General features: G+C 41.4%; 2 protein-coding genes across 2 annotated transcripts; both read right to left on the reverse strand.

Annotated features, from left to right (window-relative positions):
- Positions 1–1298: 1298 nt before the first annotated feature.
- LOC311090384 (zinc finger BED domain-containing protein 4-like) lies at positions 1299–7511 on the reverse strand (the record flags this gene model as incomplete). The annotated part of the gene is made up of 4 exons (XM_084125641.1): positions 1299–2062; positions 2226–2542; positions 6469–6668; positions 7299–7511. 4 exons carry the CDS (start codon positions 7509–7511, stop codon positions 1710–1712), a joined length of 1083 nt encoding a protein of 360 aa, XP_083981767.1. The 3' UTR covers positions 1299–1709.
- A 3156-nt stretch (positions 7512–10667) lies between these two features.
- On the reverse strand, positions 10668–13821 carry LOC311091585 (uncharacterized protein). The gene is made up of 5 exons (XM_084127574.1): positions 13753–13821; positions 12000–12058; positions 11441–11681; positions 11225–11317; positions 10668–10993 (listed from the first exon to the last, which is right to left on the reverse strand). The coding sequence occupies exons 1-4, from the start codon at positions 13770–13772 to the stop codon at positions 11233–11235; spliced, it is 405 nt and encodes a 134-aa protein (XP_083983700.1). The 5' UTR covers positions 13773–13821; the 3' UTR covers positions 10668–10993; positions 11225–11232.
- Positions 13822–18858: the final 5037 nt, after the last annotated feature.

Below are 18858 nucleotides of genomic sequence, written 5' to 3' on the forward strand. Positions count from 1 at the left end.
ACACCATGGAAACACGACCACACAACGACTGAAGTGATGATACTCGGGGTTATTTATTCACCTTAAACAGAGTAGTGAGGCACAATTAGGGACATAGCAGAAGGCCTACTCTCTCATTCATCCACTTCCCCGTCTGCATACACCATGCGTCTGAGCGCGAACAGTTTAACAAAGGCATTATATAGCATTTAACATATGTAAATGATGGTGCTGAATTACCCCACATAACAGGACAGCACTCATAGGAAACATAAATGGAAATTAAATAAAACATTTGAGAAGGTTAACATACAAACATGTTATAAATTCACTTAAATGCACATATGAATGTACTTTAAACTGATTGTTGAACTGCTGTGTGTATAATAAAGTTCCTTTTTTACACAAACAGTCTCATTGTATGAAAATATACCACAAGGCATTTAGTATGAAATTAGCCCTAGTATTTACTGGAGGTACACGACTATCAAGTTAAACTCACACATTACATAGTAAACAGTCAAATAAATGATCACAAATGGAAAAAACTTACCTTAAACAGAGTAGTGAGGCACAATAGGGCTTGGGCGTCGTGACGTCATACTTGGCGTGGCGGCCATGTTGATGGCCTCGCAAATGTAAACATACAGCAAGTCGAACGAGGAGAAGCAGAGTTGGGAGAAAGAAAATAAAGAAAAAAGATATTAAAGTCCCAAAAAGGATGTGGAATTTACGGGGATACGTTAAATAGGGAAGCCAGGGACCAGTAACGTTATGTGGACAAAATCGGCAAAAAAGTGTAGTTAGTAGCTGTCAACCCTCCCGTTTTTTCCGGGTTTCTCACCAGTGGTGGAGGAAGTACTTAAGTTTAGTACTTAAGTAAAAGTACAACTACCCTACAAAATATATACTTAAGTAAAAGTATAATTACTACATCAACATCTTACTTAAGTAAAAGTCCTAAGTACATACTTTTAAATTTACTTTAAAGTATTTTTTTAAGTAAAAGTACACAATCAGTTGTCTCAATGTCTGGGCTGTTCAATTGTAATAATCACAAACAATTTCTATTGTGTACTGGAAAGGGTTGTTGTGCAAGCTCTCTGCAATACTGACACACTGTAAAAATCTGGTTATTTACTTATTACTCATTAAATAATAATTAAGCTAAGCCAATTATGACATACAATTTATTTTATTTTTACTATACTATTAAGAGCAGTAAAAAAAACTCAAAAGTACACAGGTGAGTGTTATTCTGAACACTTTAATCAAATTTGTATGACCAGTTTATTCTGCTCAACAACAGTTGCTTTAGTCCTTTACCTTGGCCTGCATGGGGAAAACGTAGCCAAAACTGCATTTGAGGCTTATACTCCATTGATTACAGAAAATCCAAAAGCATTAGGCTAATAATGTATAACACATTAGAATGAGAAAAAAATAAGCACCAAACAAAATTTGACAAGGGTGAGTGCTTCTCTTAAAACATGCAAGCAATATTGCTATTTAGAACTCTGATCAACCTAACATTAACAGGACAAAAAAAAACGAATCTATGTGAAAAACAATGAAGTCAATATAAAGGCAGATGTTACGATAAGAAACTTAAAAACAAAGGACCTTCAAATAAAAATTTTGGCCAGGCAATCAAAGGTCAAAAGGGCAAAATGCCCCTATAGAACATGAGAGTATTAGAGCCATAATACTGTATTTGGTTCCGCATAGTATTACCAATAGTTTTTGTTCAATTTCAACAAAATTTGGTTCTCAAAGCTTTTTGATCCTAGCCTGCCTCTTTTTGCAGAAAAAATGTGCCCTGCTGTGCTAAACATTCGTTCGCATGCTGCTGATGCGGGCAATGGTGTGTTGAGCTTCAGGGACAAATTAAAAACTGTGGGCACTGACTTGAGTATGTCCATTGAGGTAGAAGTGTTGGCCAGATAGGCATCCAACTGTTTTGTGGTTTCGTGGACATTTCCCTTCATAAGGCCAAAAAAGTCTTCCTCCTCAGATCCAGAATGGCTACCAGGTGATGATAAGGCTGGCTCTTTCTCCATGTGTGTCTTGATGTAGTCCATGCCTGCACAAAAAAAAAAATCCAAACATGAATGAAGAGTATTTCTGTCTAGCCTTTTAAAATACCAGTTAGCTTTGAAAATAACATATATTGGTTAAAATGAACCACTACCCATTATTTTATTAACAAATGAATGCTTGACAAAGAAATTATTTAAATGACTTACCCAACTTTAGCAAGTTTTCATTGCTTGCCCATGATGTGCGAAACTTAGGAAGTAAAATTGCAGCAGATATGAGTTCTGGGTCATTCATCATTTTTCCAAACCGCTGCTGTATTCCTTCCTGAAGAGCAGAGATCAGTGGCTGGCAGAACTTGGATGAAGTTTGGAGGCGGTCCAGCTTCACAGTTAGGAGCGTTATAGTGGGTACCAGCCATCCCATGTGGACATCCACCTCTCCCTGCAATATGTTGAGTGCCTTAGAGACTGGGTTCATGGTTGATGCATAGTCAGACAAGAAAGCAAGTTCTGCAGGGCTGAACCTGTAAAACACCATGTGAGAACATGCATAATGTCAGCATGATAAGCATAGGCTACACTATTGCAGTTCAATTAAATGGAGTAAATCATTAGTAAACAACATTATTTCACACAATCAATAGCCTACCACATCACAACTACGTATCTGCTCCATGACAAACTTACATTGGGACTTTAAGTGCAATGGTCACTGCTCTGACTGCTCCTTCTCCACTTTCCCTAATTATCCTCAGTATTCGCTCAACTGCAAGGAAGAGAGAGTTCCACCTGGTCTCAACTGGACGGATCAATTGCAGCTTGCACTCCCTCTCAATAACCTCTGCAGCTGTAGATGACCGGGCACTCTTATTCCAAAGAGCTGAGCACTTGGCAAATGCTGCACGAGATATCTTCTTGTACATAACATTTGATTCAGCTTTTCTAGCATCTACGGTTGAGATCAAATTCAGAACATGACAGGCACAACGGTGATGCTTTGGAAGCTGATATTCAGAACCCTCATCTTCTTCCTCCATCAAAGCTTCTGTCACAGGTCGGGGTGGGCCAAGCCAGACTGCACCCACCCCTGGAGACCGGGTACCGCCTCGAGGAGCGTGTCAAGGAACCAAACAGCAGACAGAGGATAAAGGAATAACAATTTCTTTATTGAGTTAAAAGCAGATAATTTGAAAAGTCCTAATTAAAATCTTCCTTCTTGTCGCCAGAAGCAATTCGATGGGCCCCTGGACCGGAGCGAGATGGACGTTCGTGAACACCCTGCGGCTCGTCGGAGAGGAATCAAGGAGGACACACACCATCCAGGTAGGTCACTGGGTGAGTACTCTTTACAGGGCTCACAAGGACGTCTTGGCTACTCGGACCCCATTCGGACTGGAACCAGGTAAATACTCGTGGTGAGGATGGAACGAGTGCCGGAGGCTGCCCAGAGGTAAGTATCCAGAGGACGGGGATCCTCAATTCAGACGGGTCACAGGGGCGCAGGTGGCGAGCAGGCCGGGCCAGGAGGGGACCGTGGACAGCAAGACGACACTTTGATTGAGGCACGTGCCGCGGCTATTCTCCTTCCTTCCGAACAGCAGCAACAATTTGCAACACGGGCACGGAAGGCCACCCGGCAAGAGGACACTTCACTTTGACTGTGCCCTGCAACAATACAACAGGGTTCAATGGTTCAACAAGATGCGACGCTCAACAGTGATACCTTCTCTCCTTCTGAACAGGGCGGAGGCTTTCAGTGGGGACAGGTGGGGACCACCAGGCGGAGAAGACGCTTGAGGGAGACACTCCACTTGACTGTACACTGTAACCAGGTAACAGGATTTAACTTCCCAACAGCATATGGAACGTTCAATTGAAATACCTTCTCTCTTTCTGAGCAGGGCGGAGGCTTTCAGTGGGGACAGGTGGGGACCACCAGGCGGAGAAGACGCTTTGAGGGAGACACTCCACTTGACTGTACACTGTAACCAGGTAACAGGATTTAACTTCCCAACAGCATATGGAACGTTCAATTGAAATACCTTCTCTCTTTCTGAACAGGGCGGAGGCTTTCAGTAGGGACAGGTGGGGACCACCAGGCGGAGAAGACGCTTTGAGGGAGACACTCCACTTGACTGTACACTGTAACCAGGTAACAGGATTTAACTTCCCAACAGCATTTGGAACGTTCAATTGAAATACCTTCTCTCGTTCTGAACAGGACAAGCCTTCAATGGGACATTTGGAGACCACCAGACGGAGAGGACACTTGAGCGGGACACTCCACTTCGGCTGTGCACTGTAACCAGGTAGCAGGAGTTAACTTCCCATCAGCATATGGAACGTTCAATTGAAATACCTTCTCTCGTTCTGAACAGGACAAGCCTTCAATGGGACATTTGGAGACCACCAGACGGAGAGGACACTTGAGCGGGACACTCCACTTCGGCTGTGCACTGTAACCAGGTAGCAGGAGTTAACTTCCCAACAGCATATGGAACGTTCAATTGAAATACCTTCTCTCTTTCTGAACAGGACAAGCCTTCAATGGGACATTTGGAGACCACCAGACGGAGAGGACACTTGAGCGGGACACTCCACTTCGGCTGTGCACTGTAACCAGGTAGCAGGGTTTAACTATTCAACAGCATATCAAACGTTCATTTCAAATACCTTTTCTGAACAGGACAGCGACTTTCGATGAAGCATGTGGAGACCACCAGACGGAAAGGATGCTCTAAGCAAGACACTCCACTTCAGCTGTACACTGTATCGATGCAACAGGATTTGACCATTCAGCAGTAATGAAACATTCAGCTGCAATACCTTCTCTCGTTCCAACCAGACAGCGGCTTTTGATAGGGACGTGTGGAGACCACCAGACGGGAAGGATGCTTTAAGCAAGACGCTCCAGTTCAGCTGTACACTGCAACAATGCAACAGGATTTGACCATTCAACAGTGGATGAAACATTCATCTGTACTACCTTCTCTCCTTTCCAACCAGGGCAGCGGCTTTCGATCGGGACATGTGGAGACCACCAGACAGGAAGATTGCTTTAAGCAAGACGCTCCAGTTCAACTGTACGCTGCAACAATGTAACAGGAATTAATGGATCGGCAGCATTCACAGAGTGGGACTGTCTCAAATGGTAAGTTGGACGCTGGATGTAACGAACCCCGTTCAGAGACAGCGGGTGAAAGACTATAGAAGCGAGTGCACAGCAGACTATTAATACTTCTCCACACGATAAACTTCACTCCATAACACAAACCGTGTGAATCGTCACTTCAGGCACTGCATTCCACTCGCACACGTGCATTCGGGCCAGCACTCACCCACCGGTCTTTCTCCCACCAGATCGACTCTCGTCTCTACACGGGCTCCACTTCTCTCAGAGACAGTCAAACGGATGTAGTAATCGTCACATTCAGTGCAGGAAGAACAAAGGTTGGAGACAGATCATTAATTCACTCGGTGTAATACTTCACTCGTGCCACACGCTTTCCAGACTTTCCACACCACTTCAGTGTCAGTGCATATAAACAACGGATCAAATACTCATCACTTTGCGTCTTTCCCACTGTTGACGATATCCCCTAGATCTCATTGACAAAACTTCACTCTCTCATGTCCATTTCTCGGCTTCAATCTTCGCCCTGCTTCACAGTCCAGCTTCAAATATAAACAACCCGCCGACAGAACACAGTATCTCACGGGAGGGGAACCACACCGACCGTCTGTTTCCTCTCTCTTTTTAAAGCCCCATCTTAATGCACGTTCCTCTCACAACACTCTCTGTAATTCTCCTCACCTGTTGTCAATCAGGCAATTGGCCTCGCTGCCATGGCAGCAGATTTCGCGGTGTGATGAGACGACCATCCACCAGAGGTCTCCAAATAATACTGCCTTCACGAGGATTTTACTTTCTCTCTTTATCTGGCTTTTGTCACACCGTGACACTTCCACTTCAACACCCTCTGTCTCCTCTTCTGCATCCTCCTCTTCAATGTCATTCACACCTTTACTCTCATCTTCAATTGAACTTCCTTCATCTTCACATGCATAAACTCGGAAGGCCTTAATAAAGTTTGAGGCATTATCTGTTGTGGTCCTAACAATTTTTTCACGGATGTTATACTCACTGTGAATATCATTAAGTGCACTGGCTAACACATCATAAGAATGTGTCCCTTTCAGCCTTTTACAAGCCAGAGCCACAGACTTTCTTTCTAGGGTATCTGGCTCTATCCAGTGGGCAGTAACCCCAATGAAACTTTGCCTATGAGCTGTCCAACAGTCTGTAGTCGTGGCGATATACTTAACAGTCTGCATTGCATTCTTCAATTTTTCTTTCATTTGCTTTGTGCACTTATCAATTCTCTCTCTCAATGTTGTACGTGACATGACTGTGTAATCAGGTTGAGTACAATGTATTAAATCAACAAACCCAGTCTGTTCTACTACTCCAAAAGGGTGCAAACCCTGGACAATAAAGTTAACCACTGCAAGGTCTATGGTCTTCTGAGGTGCTTTGATGTCCTCAAGTTTTCGCTGCTTTATTGAAGAACCTCCATCAGCAAACAATGTCCCCTTCTTTTTAGAAGAAGTTGCTGCCAAGTACTCCTTCAGAAGTGGTCTGTGCTTTCTCTATAAAAGATAGTGACAACAGAATTAATACACGTTTAGCATTAGTAGTATTAGTATTTAGTAATATAGTCAATCTACAACCAAAATAAATCTCACAACATAATGTAAAATATTTTTTAAGGGTTCAAGAATTAATCTAAACCACTACTAGTTAAGTGCAAGTGCAAACACTAACCTTACATCTTACTAGCATATTACTTTGTTATGACTGGCAACATGTAAGTACCACACAAGCAAAAAGCTACTGTATTTGCCATGTTAAACTAAGAGTTTGGACCCTAAAGTTACAGGATTTTACATTTACGTTAATACAAAACCACAGTGTATGGGGCACTGAAACGCGAAACCAACGTGATTACATCTTTAGACTAAAAAGACAAGCTACTGACACTTACAACCAAGCATATCACACGGGTAAAATTGGTTTGATATTCGCATATACTTTCGCGCTAAATTGCTAAATATATATATGAAGTTGCCCTGTTAGGGTACCACTAACTTACGTCAAACAAATATTATACTGGTGTGATATTTTTGTTACGTTGACATCCGTTTTTCTATAACAGTCATAGCACCATGTCATAGCAAGTTTGTAACTTAAATATTAATAACTAGCATTGCATGTCTTACCTCTATATGTTTCTTCAAATTTGAAGGGGAGTTTTTAAACGCCAACAGTTCTTTGCGTTGAGGTAGGCACTTGACACATTGAAAACGCCAGGAGTCATTCTTTGAACCTTTAAATTCAAATAACTTGCTTAAATAAGGCCAGGGATGTCTCTCAGAATCAGAGCTGCAGGGCACAGGCTCAAGCTCAGTCGACGTTGTTGGCTCTTCGTCCATGTTTGATATTTGGTGTCCACCGTGTCCTTTTCTTCGATTTACATCAGTTCCGCTTTTGTTGTTTCAAAACGCGCGCTGAGCGCTTGAGTTCTTTGACCAATCAGATCTCCGATCTGTTTCAACGTGCATTGGCCAGCAACGCCAAAACGTCAGTCGACCAAAAAATTTTTATGCAAGATTCGGAAGGATGTAACGACACGCATTTTAATAATGTAGTGGAGTACAAAGTACAGATAATTGCTGAAAAATCTACTTGAGTAAAAGTATAAGTATGCATTATTTTTTTTACTTAAGTATAGATACGTAAAAATGTACGTACAGTAACGAAGTACAAATACTTTGTTACATTCCACCACTGTTTCTCACGCATTTGAGCTCTTTTCCCGCTGTCTTCCCGTTTTAGTATTTTCCTATAAAATATCCCGAAAAATGAAAATTTCAACATTCATCTTTCTGTTGCTATCCCTCTGCTGACAGCAAAAATTCGCAAAATTTACAAAACTGCAGCATTAACTAAGCGAGTTGTTAAGCTAGATCTAACGTGACTTTGCTTACAGATTGGCGTGAAATCGTGCTCTCACAACAACCACGTTGTTATCTTAAAAAGGCCAATATCACGCTAAGGTTGCCTTCAAGTAAGCAAAACGATGCTTTGAAAACATCTGTTTCGCTGGAAGGGCAAGGGGGTAGCAACAGGACAATAGTAACGTTACAGAGACTGACAGGTCCGATGGAAGGGCTAACATTAATGTTATGAGAGAGTAAGGTATTAAAATACGGGATATTTTACAGGAAAATTTGTCCACATACTGGTCCCTGGTTTCCCGAACGTATCCCGGTAAATTCCACATCCTTTTCAGGATTTTAACATCTTTTTTCTTTCTCCCAACTCTGCTTCTCCTCGTTCGACTTGCTGTATGTTTACATTCGCGAGGCCATCAACATGGCCGCCACGCCAAGTATGACGTCACGACGCCCAAGCCCTATTACTGTGCGTTCACACCGGACGCGAATAGCGCGTCAAATTCGCGCCTGCCGCGTCTAGTTATACGCTTGACCACTTTGTGTGCATTAGCGCGTCAAGAGCGAAATTGACGCGCGTAAAATCAAAAGTTTGAAGCGAAATTTACGCGCGTCAGAGGCAAAAGTTTCGAACCCCGTTGGCGGCCATCTTTTTACAAGATGTCTGTTGTTGATCGGTCATTTATCGAGAGAGTCACCGCTCTGCATTTGCTTTGGAGAGCAGAACAGCGGCGTAGGGATCACCGTCGCCGTATTTGGGTCCACCAGACCCTTCGGAGGCGAACCCAGTTCGGCGAGTTTCATCATTTGCTCCAGGAGCTGCGCCTGGATGACGGCCGCTTTCAGCGGTACTTCCGCCTGTCCCGCGCCCAGTTCGATGACCTGCTGTCCCGCATCGGAGCGAGGATCACCCTCCAGGACACCAACTAACATATGCTGTCAATGTTTTTTTTAAACTGTGGTACAGATACCACTTTTGGCGCTCTTTCTAGTGATACTGAGTTAACTGCTATAACCTAGACATTAACCTAGATATTATTCTCTTGGCAGACGTGATACTGTCATGTTTCTTTGTATAAACACAGTGATCTTTCTAGTGATACTGAGCTAACTGCTATAACCTAGACATTAACCTAGAAATGATTCTCTTGGCAGACGTGATACTGTCATGTTTCTCTGTATAAACACAGTGATCTTTCTAGTGATACTGAGTTAACTGCTATAACCTAGACATTAACCTAGAAATTAAATATCTCTATCTGTAAGCAATATGTAGTGCTTGATTATTGTCTATATGTTGTGCTTGATTATTGGCATTTTAATATACCATAAACCATTTAATAGTATTCCTGTTGATTGTATAGTTTAATATGTAACTACAAGTGTACTTTTAACAATATTTATAACAATGTTTTCTTGGTTTCTTGCCACTGGGGACTCATTCAGGACGATAGCGTCCAGCTACTGGGTTGGTGTCTCCACTGTGTGCCAGATCGTCGCCCAGGTAGTGACTGCCATCTGGGACTGCCTTGTGGAGGACTACATGGCTGTGCCCACCACCGAAGACTGGAGGTCCATCGCAGAGGGATTTCAGGAGCGGTGGAACTTCCCTCTGTGCGTGGATGGGAAGCATGTGGTTATCAAGGCACCCCCCAACTCAGGATCCCAGTTCCACAACTACAAGGGAACGTTCTCCATCGTTCTGCTTGCAGTTGTGGATGCGAAGTATCGCTTCCGGGTGATCGATGTTGGGGGGTAGTGACGGTGGGATTCTGGCAAACTCTGCCTTCGGACAGGCTCTCCGGGCTGGCACTCTTCATCTGCCTCCTGACCACCCTCTACCTGGTGCTGAAGACAGAGGACCCCAGCCCCATGTCTTCGTGGCTGATGAGGCGTTCCCGCTGCGGAGGAACCTCATGCGGCCCTTCCCTGGACGCACGCTTCCTTCAGAGAGGCGTGTCTTCAATTACCGCCTCTCCAGAGCCAGGCTGGTGGTTGAGAACGCCTTTGGCATCCTCTCCTCACAGTGGAGGATGTACCGCCGCCTCATCGAGGTCCACCCTGAAGTTGCGGAGAAGTGTGTGAAGGCGACGTGTGTTCTCCACAACTTCATGCGGTATTCAGAAGGGAGAGAGGCACCTGCTGTGAGGGGCGCGGGGCATGCTGGAGAGGAGCGGCTGCCAGGTCTGGGTCGAGTTGCAGCCAACAACTCATCCAGAGAGGCACTCCAGGTGTGGGAGGTTTTCATGGAACACTTCTCGGCGGAGGGAGCAGTACCATGGCAGCCGACGGAGTAGCATTTGAAGTCCTCCTCATGACTTCCCCAAAACGGCTCTTTTAAGAGCCACCCACAAACCTATAAAGAGCATGTTTTTCTAAAAACAGTTTACAATTTACAATTTTACAAGTTTACAATTTTTTACAATACAATTTAGTATTTTTTTTTCCAGGTTGTCAGCCTCAGTTCCAGGCTGTCAGGTCCACAACATGCACATGTATTAAGTTTAAACTCTGACTAACCTTTTCAAAATTACAGGTTTTCCATGTTTGTATACAAGGTAAAATGATTTATGTTTTAAAAAATAAATGGAGCCAGCCTCCAAAAGTAATGAACCTTTCTTCTTTTTTTTTGTTGGTTGTCTTTACATTACAATGATGTTTCATATAATCTATATTTAGATATTGGAATAAATAACATTAAATACTAAATTAATACATCTCGTATATTAAAAAACAAGTTATGTGACACAAGATTTGCTTTGTTGTGCATAGAACCACACCAGGCATTTAGTCAGATTGTAAAATAATTTATTAAGGCCAATTATATAAAATAAATAATACAAACAGAAAAACAAAAAACAGAAAAACGTCGGAGGTTGCGACAGGAGCGCAAGAAGTCGCTGCTCCACCTCCGACGGACCATCCGGTGACCGCTCACGGAGCTCTCCTCCTCTGTTGGCCTGTGAAAATAAAAAAATAGAAATTTAAACAACAGAATTGTCTGGATATTGTGAGAATAATAATAACTGTGCCTGTGTGTGTGACATATAAAATGTATGCAGATGATTGGTTGCATAGACTGCAATGGATTTGTGTCTGCATTTACAAAAAACAATGATTATTAGTAAGGGGACTAATGTTTTGTGCATGTAACATGTTGAAATATTGTTTGTACTATTGCCTTCACACACCTCTAGGTTCAGCAGCAGGGACTGAGGGACCAGGGACTGGGGAGACAGGAGAAGAAGGGGGGGTTCTTTGACCACCCTCTCTCTGATATGGCTCTGTCAAGACAATATTAAATGTTAATACAACACATTGGTAACAATACTCAGAGAGATTAAATTTTTTCATCTGTAAACATGACAACATATATGCCTTGTAATATGTCTTTATTGGAAACACACCTGTCACTGTCTCCCCTGTTTGTTCTTGGTGTCCCTGGTCCTCGAGGTGGGGCCTCGACCCCCTCCATGTTACTCGTCGTTTCTCGTGGAGTGACGAAGGGGTCGAGGAATCCCAAGATCTGAGAAAACTTCCACCTCTTCCCAGACCCTGCTGCCGACCCACTCCTCTTCTCCATCTCCTTCCTCTTCTCCTTCAGGTACGTGTCCCTGAGGCTTTTCCACTTTTTGCGGCAGACATCCTCTGAATAAACACATTATCTTGTTAGTGAAAAGTAGTTGTATATTTGCGGGAAAATAGTTGTAAATTAGTAGGTCAATAACGTGACTCAAAAGTGAAATTTGTAACATTAAGTTACATCACAGTGAAGGTTTAAAAATGAATTTAAACAACAGAATTGTCTGGATATAACAGACCTATACATAGAAAAACATGAAAATTAACAGTAGCTAAAAAGTGAGAAAATAGTTGTAAACTAGCAGCACGGCAGCTTGCTAGCTGGTTAAGTTAGTAGGTCAATAACGTGACTCAAAAGTGAAATTTGTATATCTTACAACTTACCAGGTTGTACAATCTCCTCACTAATTTTCTTCCAAGCGAGGTCCTTTTTGTTCCTGTCTCTATAAAAGTACGAACTTGAGTCATACAACTCTGGGTGACCACTCACAGCAAGAATCAGTTTCTCCTCCATTTGGAATGAATGACTTCGAGCGGGAGTTTGTAATGCTATGTCACTTTATGCCATGTGAAGCAAGCAGGCTCCTGATTGGTTAACGCGGCGCGAATTGACGCAGAAGTTCAGATTTTTCAACTCGGGCAGCAGACGCGAATTCGCGTCAAACGCGTGAATGCACAAATAGCACTAATAAAATCATTCGCGCTTAACGCGCTTAGGCCGGTGACACACTGGCTGCGTGGCGTGAGCGTGGCGTTTCTGTTGCGTGTCAGCTGCGTGGCGTGTGCGTGGCGTTTTCCATGTCTTTGCACACCAGAAGCGTGTCTGACGCGGCGCTGCTGCTGCTAGGTGACATATGATAAGCCTCATTGGTGATATATTTGACATATGGGGAGAGAGTTGTGGAAGGCCTATACTTCATGTTAAACATAAATATATAGCAGCAAAGACAACGTCGGCAGTGTTGACGGCAATATAGGCTATAGAATATTTCGTTCTGTATTGACAGGTGCAGTATTTGAAAATCAATAATATTTTTTTAAAATTGCATTTATATTTGCATTTGTCAAACCCTAGACACTTTCAAACATCAAAATGACATTTATTAATATGTATTCGTGTCAAAATGTCATATAAACATCTTTTCCTATTCAATTCACGCATCCAGTGTGTCACCGGCCTAACGCGTCTTTGCATTGACTTGACATTGAAATCACTCGCGCCTGACGCGCTATTCGTGTCCGGTGTGAACGCACCATTAGGCCGGTGACACACTGGATGCGTGGCGTGAGCGTCTCAGCTGCGTGGCGTGTCCGTTTTTATTTCGGCTCCCATGTTAACAGGTTAGAGCTTGCACACTGCCTGCGTGACACGCGCGTCTCAGGCGCGGCTAGAGCCGCGCGGAAAACGCGTGCATGCTAGAAATAGAACCGACACCTATTTTTCACGCGACACGCAAGCGTCTTGGAAGCGTTTCCATGCAAAATTGAATAGGAAAAGATGTTTATATGACATTTTGACACGAATACATATTAATAAATGTCATTTTGATGTTTGAAAGTGTCTAGGGTTTGACATAAATGCAAATATAAATGCAATTTAAAAAAATATTATCGATTTTCAAATACTGCACCTGTCAATACAGAACGAAATATTATGTTGCCTATTTTGCCGTCAACACTGCCGACGTTGCCTTTGCTGCTATATATTTATGTTTAACATGAAATATAGGCCTTCCACAACTCTCTCCCCATATGTCGAATATATCACCAATGAGGCTTATCATATGTCACCTAGCAGCAGCAGCGCCGCGTCAGACACGCTTCTGGTGTGCAAAGACATGGAAAACGCCACGCAGCTGACACGCAAAAGAAACGCCACGCAGCCAGTGTGTCACCGGCCTTAGGGACATAGCAGAAGGCCTACTCTCTCATTCCTGCATTGAAAGACGCACGTGAAAATGAGGCTCTAACTTTAACACGGTTAAAAGAGCAACTTACAAAGAAAATAATCGAATCACAGTGATACACATTATGACATAACCTCTTAACCTCTTAACAGTGTTTTGACGTCATAAATAAAGTGATTTCATTACAGAAGATCAGTTAATACAAGACAAATAGGAGAGAGAAAAACTACCTCCGCTTCCCCGTCTGCATACACCATGCGTCTGAGCGCGAATGTTTAGAGGAGAAGCGATACAGTTCCCGTAGGTGTCCCACTAATTAAGGCCCCACATACAACAATTGATAGGAACTCTCGATTGGAACCATTGAAAATAGTACATTGAAAACAAGTTTTGCTGAAGTTAACAGTTTATACTACATTTCTTATTACACATAAAAAAATTAAAAAAATAAAACTCAAATGCCTAAATTGACCGGCTACATAACTAATCCTTTCTTTCTAACTAATCCTTTCTTTCTTTCTTTCTTTCTTTCTTTCTTTCTTTCTTTCTTTCTTTCTAACTAATCCATCTTTCTTTCTTCCTAACTAATCTATCTTTCTTTCTAACTAATCCATCTTTCTTTCTAACTAATCCATCCATCTTTCTTTCTTTCTTTCTTTCTTTCTTTCTTTCTTTTTTTCTCTTTCTTTCTTTCTTTCTTTCTCTCTTTCTAACTAATCTATCTTTCTAACTAATCTTTCTTTCTTTCTTTCTTTCTAACTAATCCATCTTTCTTTCTTTCTTTCTAACTAATCCATCTTTCTTTCTTTCTTTCTTTCTTTTTAACTAATCTATCTTTCTTTCTAACTAATCCATCGTTCTTTCTTTCTTTCTTTCTTTTTAACTAATCCATCTTTCTATCTTTCTAACTAATCTTTCTTTCTTTCTAACTAATCCATCTTTCTTTCTTTCTTTCTTTCTTTCTTTCTTTCTTTCTAACTAATCCATCTTTCTTTCTTCCTAACTAATCTATCTTTCTTTCTAACTAATCCATCTTTCTTTCTTTCTTTCTTTCTTTCTTTCTAACTAATCTTTCTTTCTTTCTAACTAATCTTTCTTTCTTTCTAACTAATCCATCCATCTTTCTTTCTTTCTTTCTTTCTAACTAATCTATCTTTCTTTCTAACTAATCTTTCTTTCTTTCTTTCTTTCTTTCTTTCTAACTAATCCATCTTTCTTTCTTTCTTTCTAACTAATCTATCTTTCTTTCTAACTATTCCATCTTTCTTTCTTTCTTTCTTTCTTTTTAACTAATCCATCTTTCTAACTAATCTTTCTTTCTTTCTTTCTTTCTAACTAATCCATCTTTTATTTTTTTAAATGTTTCAGAGCACAGAGGGGGTGGGGGTGGCCGGATGCATCAGGATCCATGTCCATGTTCTTTGAAAATAAAGAACATTGAAAGAAAGAAAACAAATAAAACTTGCTTGGCTTTGATGTATACTATACTATTATATTATATTATATACTACAAGCTGTGTGCTTGTATTATAAATATATAAATTGATTAAAATCAATGGTTATATACATTTATTCTTTGAAATGTGGTTTTATTTGTAAAAGTGGAGATAGAACCTTATAATTCCAAACAGAATCAGAGCTCTCAGAATTATAAGGTTCTATCTCCATTTGGGCCATCTTAAAAAATCCCATTTCCAAATGTGCCAGGATTTTGATATTCTATCCTCAAAATACCTGTAGGGTCTTGTTGAGCTATAATAGTAGGTTATACTGCATAACAGTTTTGCCAGCTGGGATGTAAAAACTTTGATGCTCAATATCTCAGAACTACCCTAAACGGAGATAGAACCTTATAATTCTAAGCTCACGAGCATTCGCTGATGTTGACCAAGCTAGCGCCAATGTAATCAGAGCTGCCAACTCTCACGCATTCACCGTGAGACACACGCAATTGACACTTTTCACACGCTCTCACGCCACACATCCATTTTCTCACGCACAGAAAAATCGCGAAGCAAAGAGGACACGGAGACCGACAGACTAGACAGAGCAGGGGTGCGTTTCCCGAAAGCATCGTTGGCCAACTATGGTCGCAAGTTCATCGCAATGTCCATTGAACTCTATTGGTAACGAGGGAACTTGCGACCATAGTTGGCTAACGATGCTTTCGGGAAACGCACCCCAGGTTAGTTATGATATAAAAAAATCTCAGCTCTCAGATTCTGTCAATTTTATTACGCTTTGGCGCTTGTAAATGTTATACGACAGATCCCTAGCGCATGTGAACCGATCTCTACTAATAGTAAAAAAAACACGAACACTGTTGAAAGATACAGTAGGCTACGACTTACCAAAATGTATTCCTCATACATAATATCGACCAATCAGTGTTTTTTATCAGCGTGAAGAGGTCAATAACATAGCTGGAGAACAATTATGTCAGATTTACCTCAGGAAAGCCATTTAATAAACATAATATAGGTCACGTAGTTGGCAAGAAAAAAAGAGCTATAGAGATTGTGCTATATATGTGTATTATATTACAATACTATATTTATGTACGTTATATATACGTTTATCAAACAGCCTTCGATATATTTCTATGTTATAACTTCCCGAAAAAACTACACAAACATATAAAACAATCTTCTAACGAAATACTAACAGCATCTTACTTACCAATCCAAAAGAAATGTTGCAAGTTCGGAGTCGAACCTCATTTCTTTCATGTCCATTAGTTGTCTCCAGCGATGGAAAGCAGTGCCAATGTTTACTCTGGTTCTGTTCCTTTTTTTATCAGATTTTATTTGAATGTAGTAGTGGGCTGTACTTTCCACATGACTGACATCAGGTTCAAGTACGCCCACAAGCCGTGCGAGTTATTCGTCTATTGCATGTTTGACTAGTGGTTATGTTGCCCGCATACCGCCTCCCATGGCCGAAACTGGTATTACGACACCTGTCGGGCCGTGGCTAGTAATGCTAATGCTAATTCAGGTTGATATCTCTGCAGCACTATAAGGGCCTATTCACATATCGCGTCTTTTGCGCGCGCAAGTTCGTTATTTCAAATGTAGGCGTGCGGTATGCGCGCTCATAATGGAAGCGACGCGGTCGCGGTGCGACACGCTCGTTTTTTCCAAGCGCGTCCGCGCCGCATTGAGATAAAAACATCTCAACTTTTCAGAATGCCGCAAGCGCACCGCAGGTCACGTGACAAGAACCAAGCTTAGCAACGGCAGACGCCTCCGGAGCGCAACCACCCGAGCGCTTTGGAAAAAGGAGAACGTGGCGCGCCTAGCGTTTTCTATGCGTTTTAGGCGCGATATGTGAACGCCGCCTAACTTGTCATTTTTTTAATGACATCATCGCCCTTATTTCTTCTCATTCTTTTGATGCGTATAGCTCATTTTTTGGATATTTTTACCTCAATTCTGACACATGGCACCTTTAAAGTGTTAAACTGTATAAGTTTTTGGACACCACATGTTTTTCATATATATTACAAAATTATGCAAATATTGTACTGAAAATAAGTAATATTTTACTACAGCACAACAAAACATTTTTGATCTGCTATTTGAAATTAAATAACATGAACAGCATAATTCTTGAACTTTTCCAATTATGGCTTAAATTTAGTTTGTTAATAAGCACTTTCGTACCTGAATCCACCTTATTTTCCACCCGTTTTTCCGCTAATCGTAGTTGTATTGTGAACCCATAGTTTTGCGTCGACTGTGTAATTTTGACTGTCTAGATAACTTTTAATATGGATTACAAAAAGACTGGTGTCCTTTAAATAGCTGGTTCAAACAGAAAAATACCTGCAAGAAATTTGTTTTGACCATAATCCACGCACCAGAGCTGAATGTGGATGTGGGGCACCCTATGATCTGCACGCTGCTAAGCTCGTTGGCTTTGGTTAAAAGCATTATTGTAATGTGTGAATACGCTAGCAATGCGAGTTGCTTGTTATTTTTATGTTTTAGTCAAATAGTTAACAGTGGCTGCTTCTCAATATCCCTCCTCATCTCATGGCTCCTCCGTCCTCCATCCTATGACCCGGAAACCGATCGAGCTCAGCCATCTTGAAGGACATCTCAATTCTCGAATTGCTCCACAAGGAGGCGAGGATCGAGGAGTGAGGAGGATTCCTGAGGAGTCATAAGCGAGGATAGACAGGTGTTAAAATTCTCCTCCCCCTTCACATCGGTCACAATAATTTTAATTTATTCTTTACCTTTGCAGTTTATATAAACCACACATCTCACATATTTCAACAGGGTATCTTGCTTTATTATTTATTATTAATTTCTTAAATAATCAAACTAAAACAACATAAGGGCAGATCCTTTGAGTGCAGCTGATGACACTGTGAAGGGACGCTCGAGTGATCGAGTATTCCAATGTATAAAAAAGCTTTCATTCGATTCCTTCGTCCACATTTTCTTTCCTTGCAGCCTTCCCTCGCATCTTACAGGGGCTGGAGCTGAGACGCGAGGAAAGGAAACAAGGAAAGGAAACGAGGATGCACAGATAAGAATTGAGAAGCACCCAGTGTTTCTGTTGCATTAACCGTTCAATCGCCATTTTGAGTTATTCGCATGCACATGCTTAATGTGACACAAATGCAGTACATGTGAAATGGTTTGTTAAATGTTATTAAGGTTCTAAATGCAGCAGTAGTTTATGTATTTCTCTTGTGTGTATTTGAGCAACACATTTGTGAGAAACTGCCAAAATTTCCATACCTTTGCTCTTTCCACTTCGTTAATGGCAGACCCACAGAAGATCATCCCTTTAATATTTGTCCACTTCTTTACGATAGAAATTTGACAGCCACTGTGATTTCTTGAACAATAACACGTGAACATCAAAACATGCAAACTCATACGTACGTAATTGTATTTACTTCCGTGTTTCAAAATAAAGTGGATACAGGTATAATGCTATAAAAGTGAAGTGTCTCAGTCACAGCTGACTGACTGTGCTGACCAGCTGAATTGAATTAGGGCTTAATGGTTTGTCATAGGGTCATATTTGCATGTTTTTATAACATCCAGTGGCAAACGTGACCTAACAAGAGAGAATAGGCAAGCTATGTAAGTTACATTAAATAATGAAGGCATTTCCTCCAGAAAAATTGCCCAAAAACTCAAAATACCAGTGAGTACTGTAAACCATGTTGTCTGGCCTTAACCTTTCTGTCAAATCTATCCCATATTAACCCGACAGGGTTGAGATCGGGTGACTACGGGGGCCATGTAATCATTTTCAGCTTTCCTTCTTGTTCTTTTTTCTTCAAATAGTATAAATGGAGGCAGAAGTATTAT

This window comes from Abramis brama, assembly GCF_963993115.1.
Source record: "Abramis brama genome assembly, chromosome: 10".
Classification (NCBI taxonomy): Eukaryota; Metazoa; Chordata; class Actinopteri; order Cypriniformes; family Leuciscidae; genus Abramis; species Abramis brama.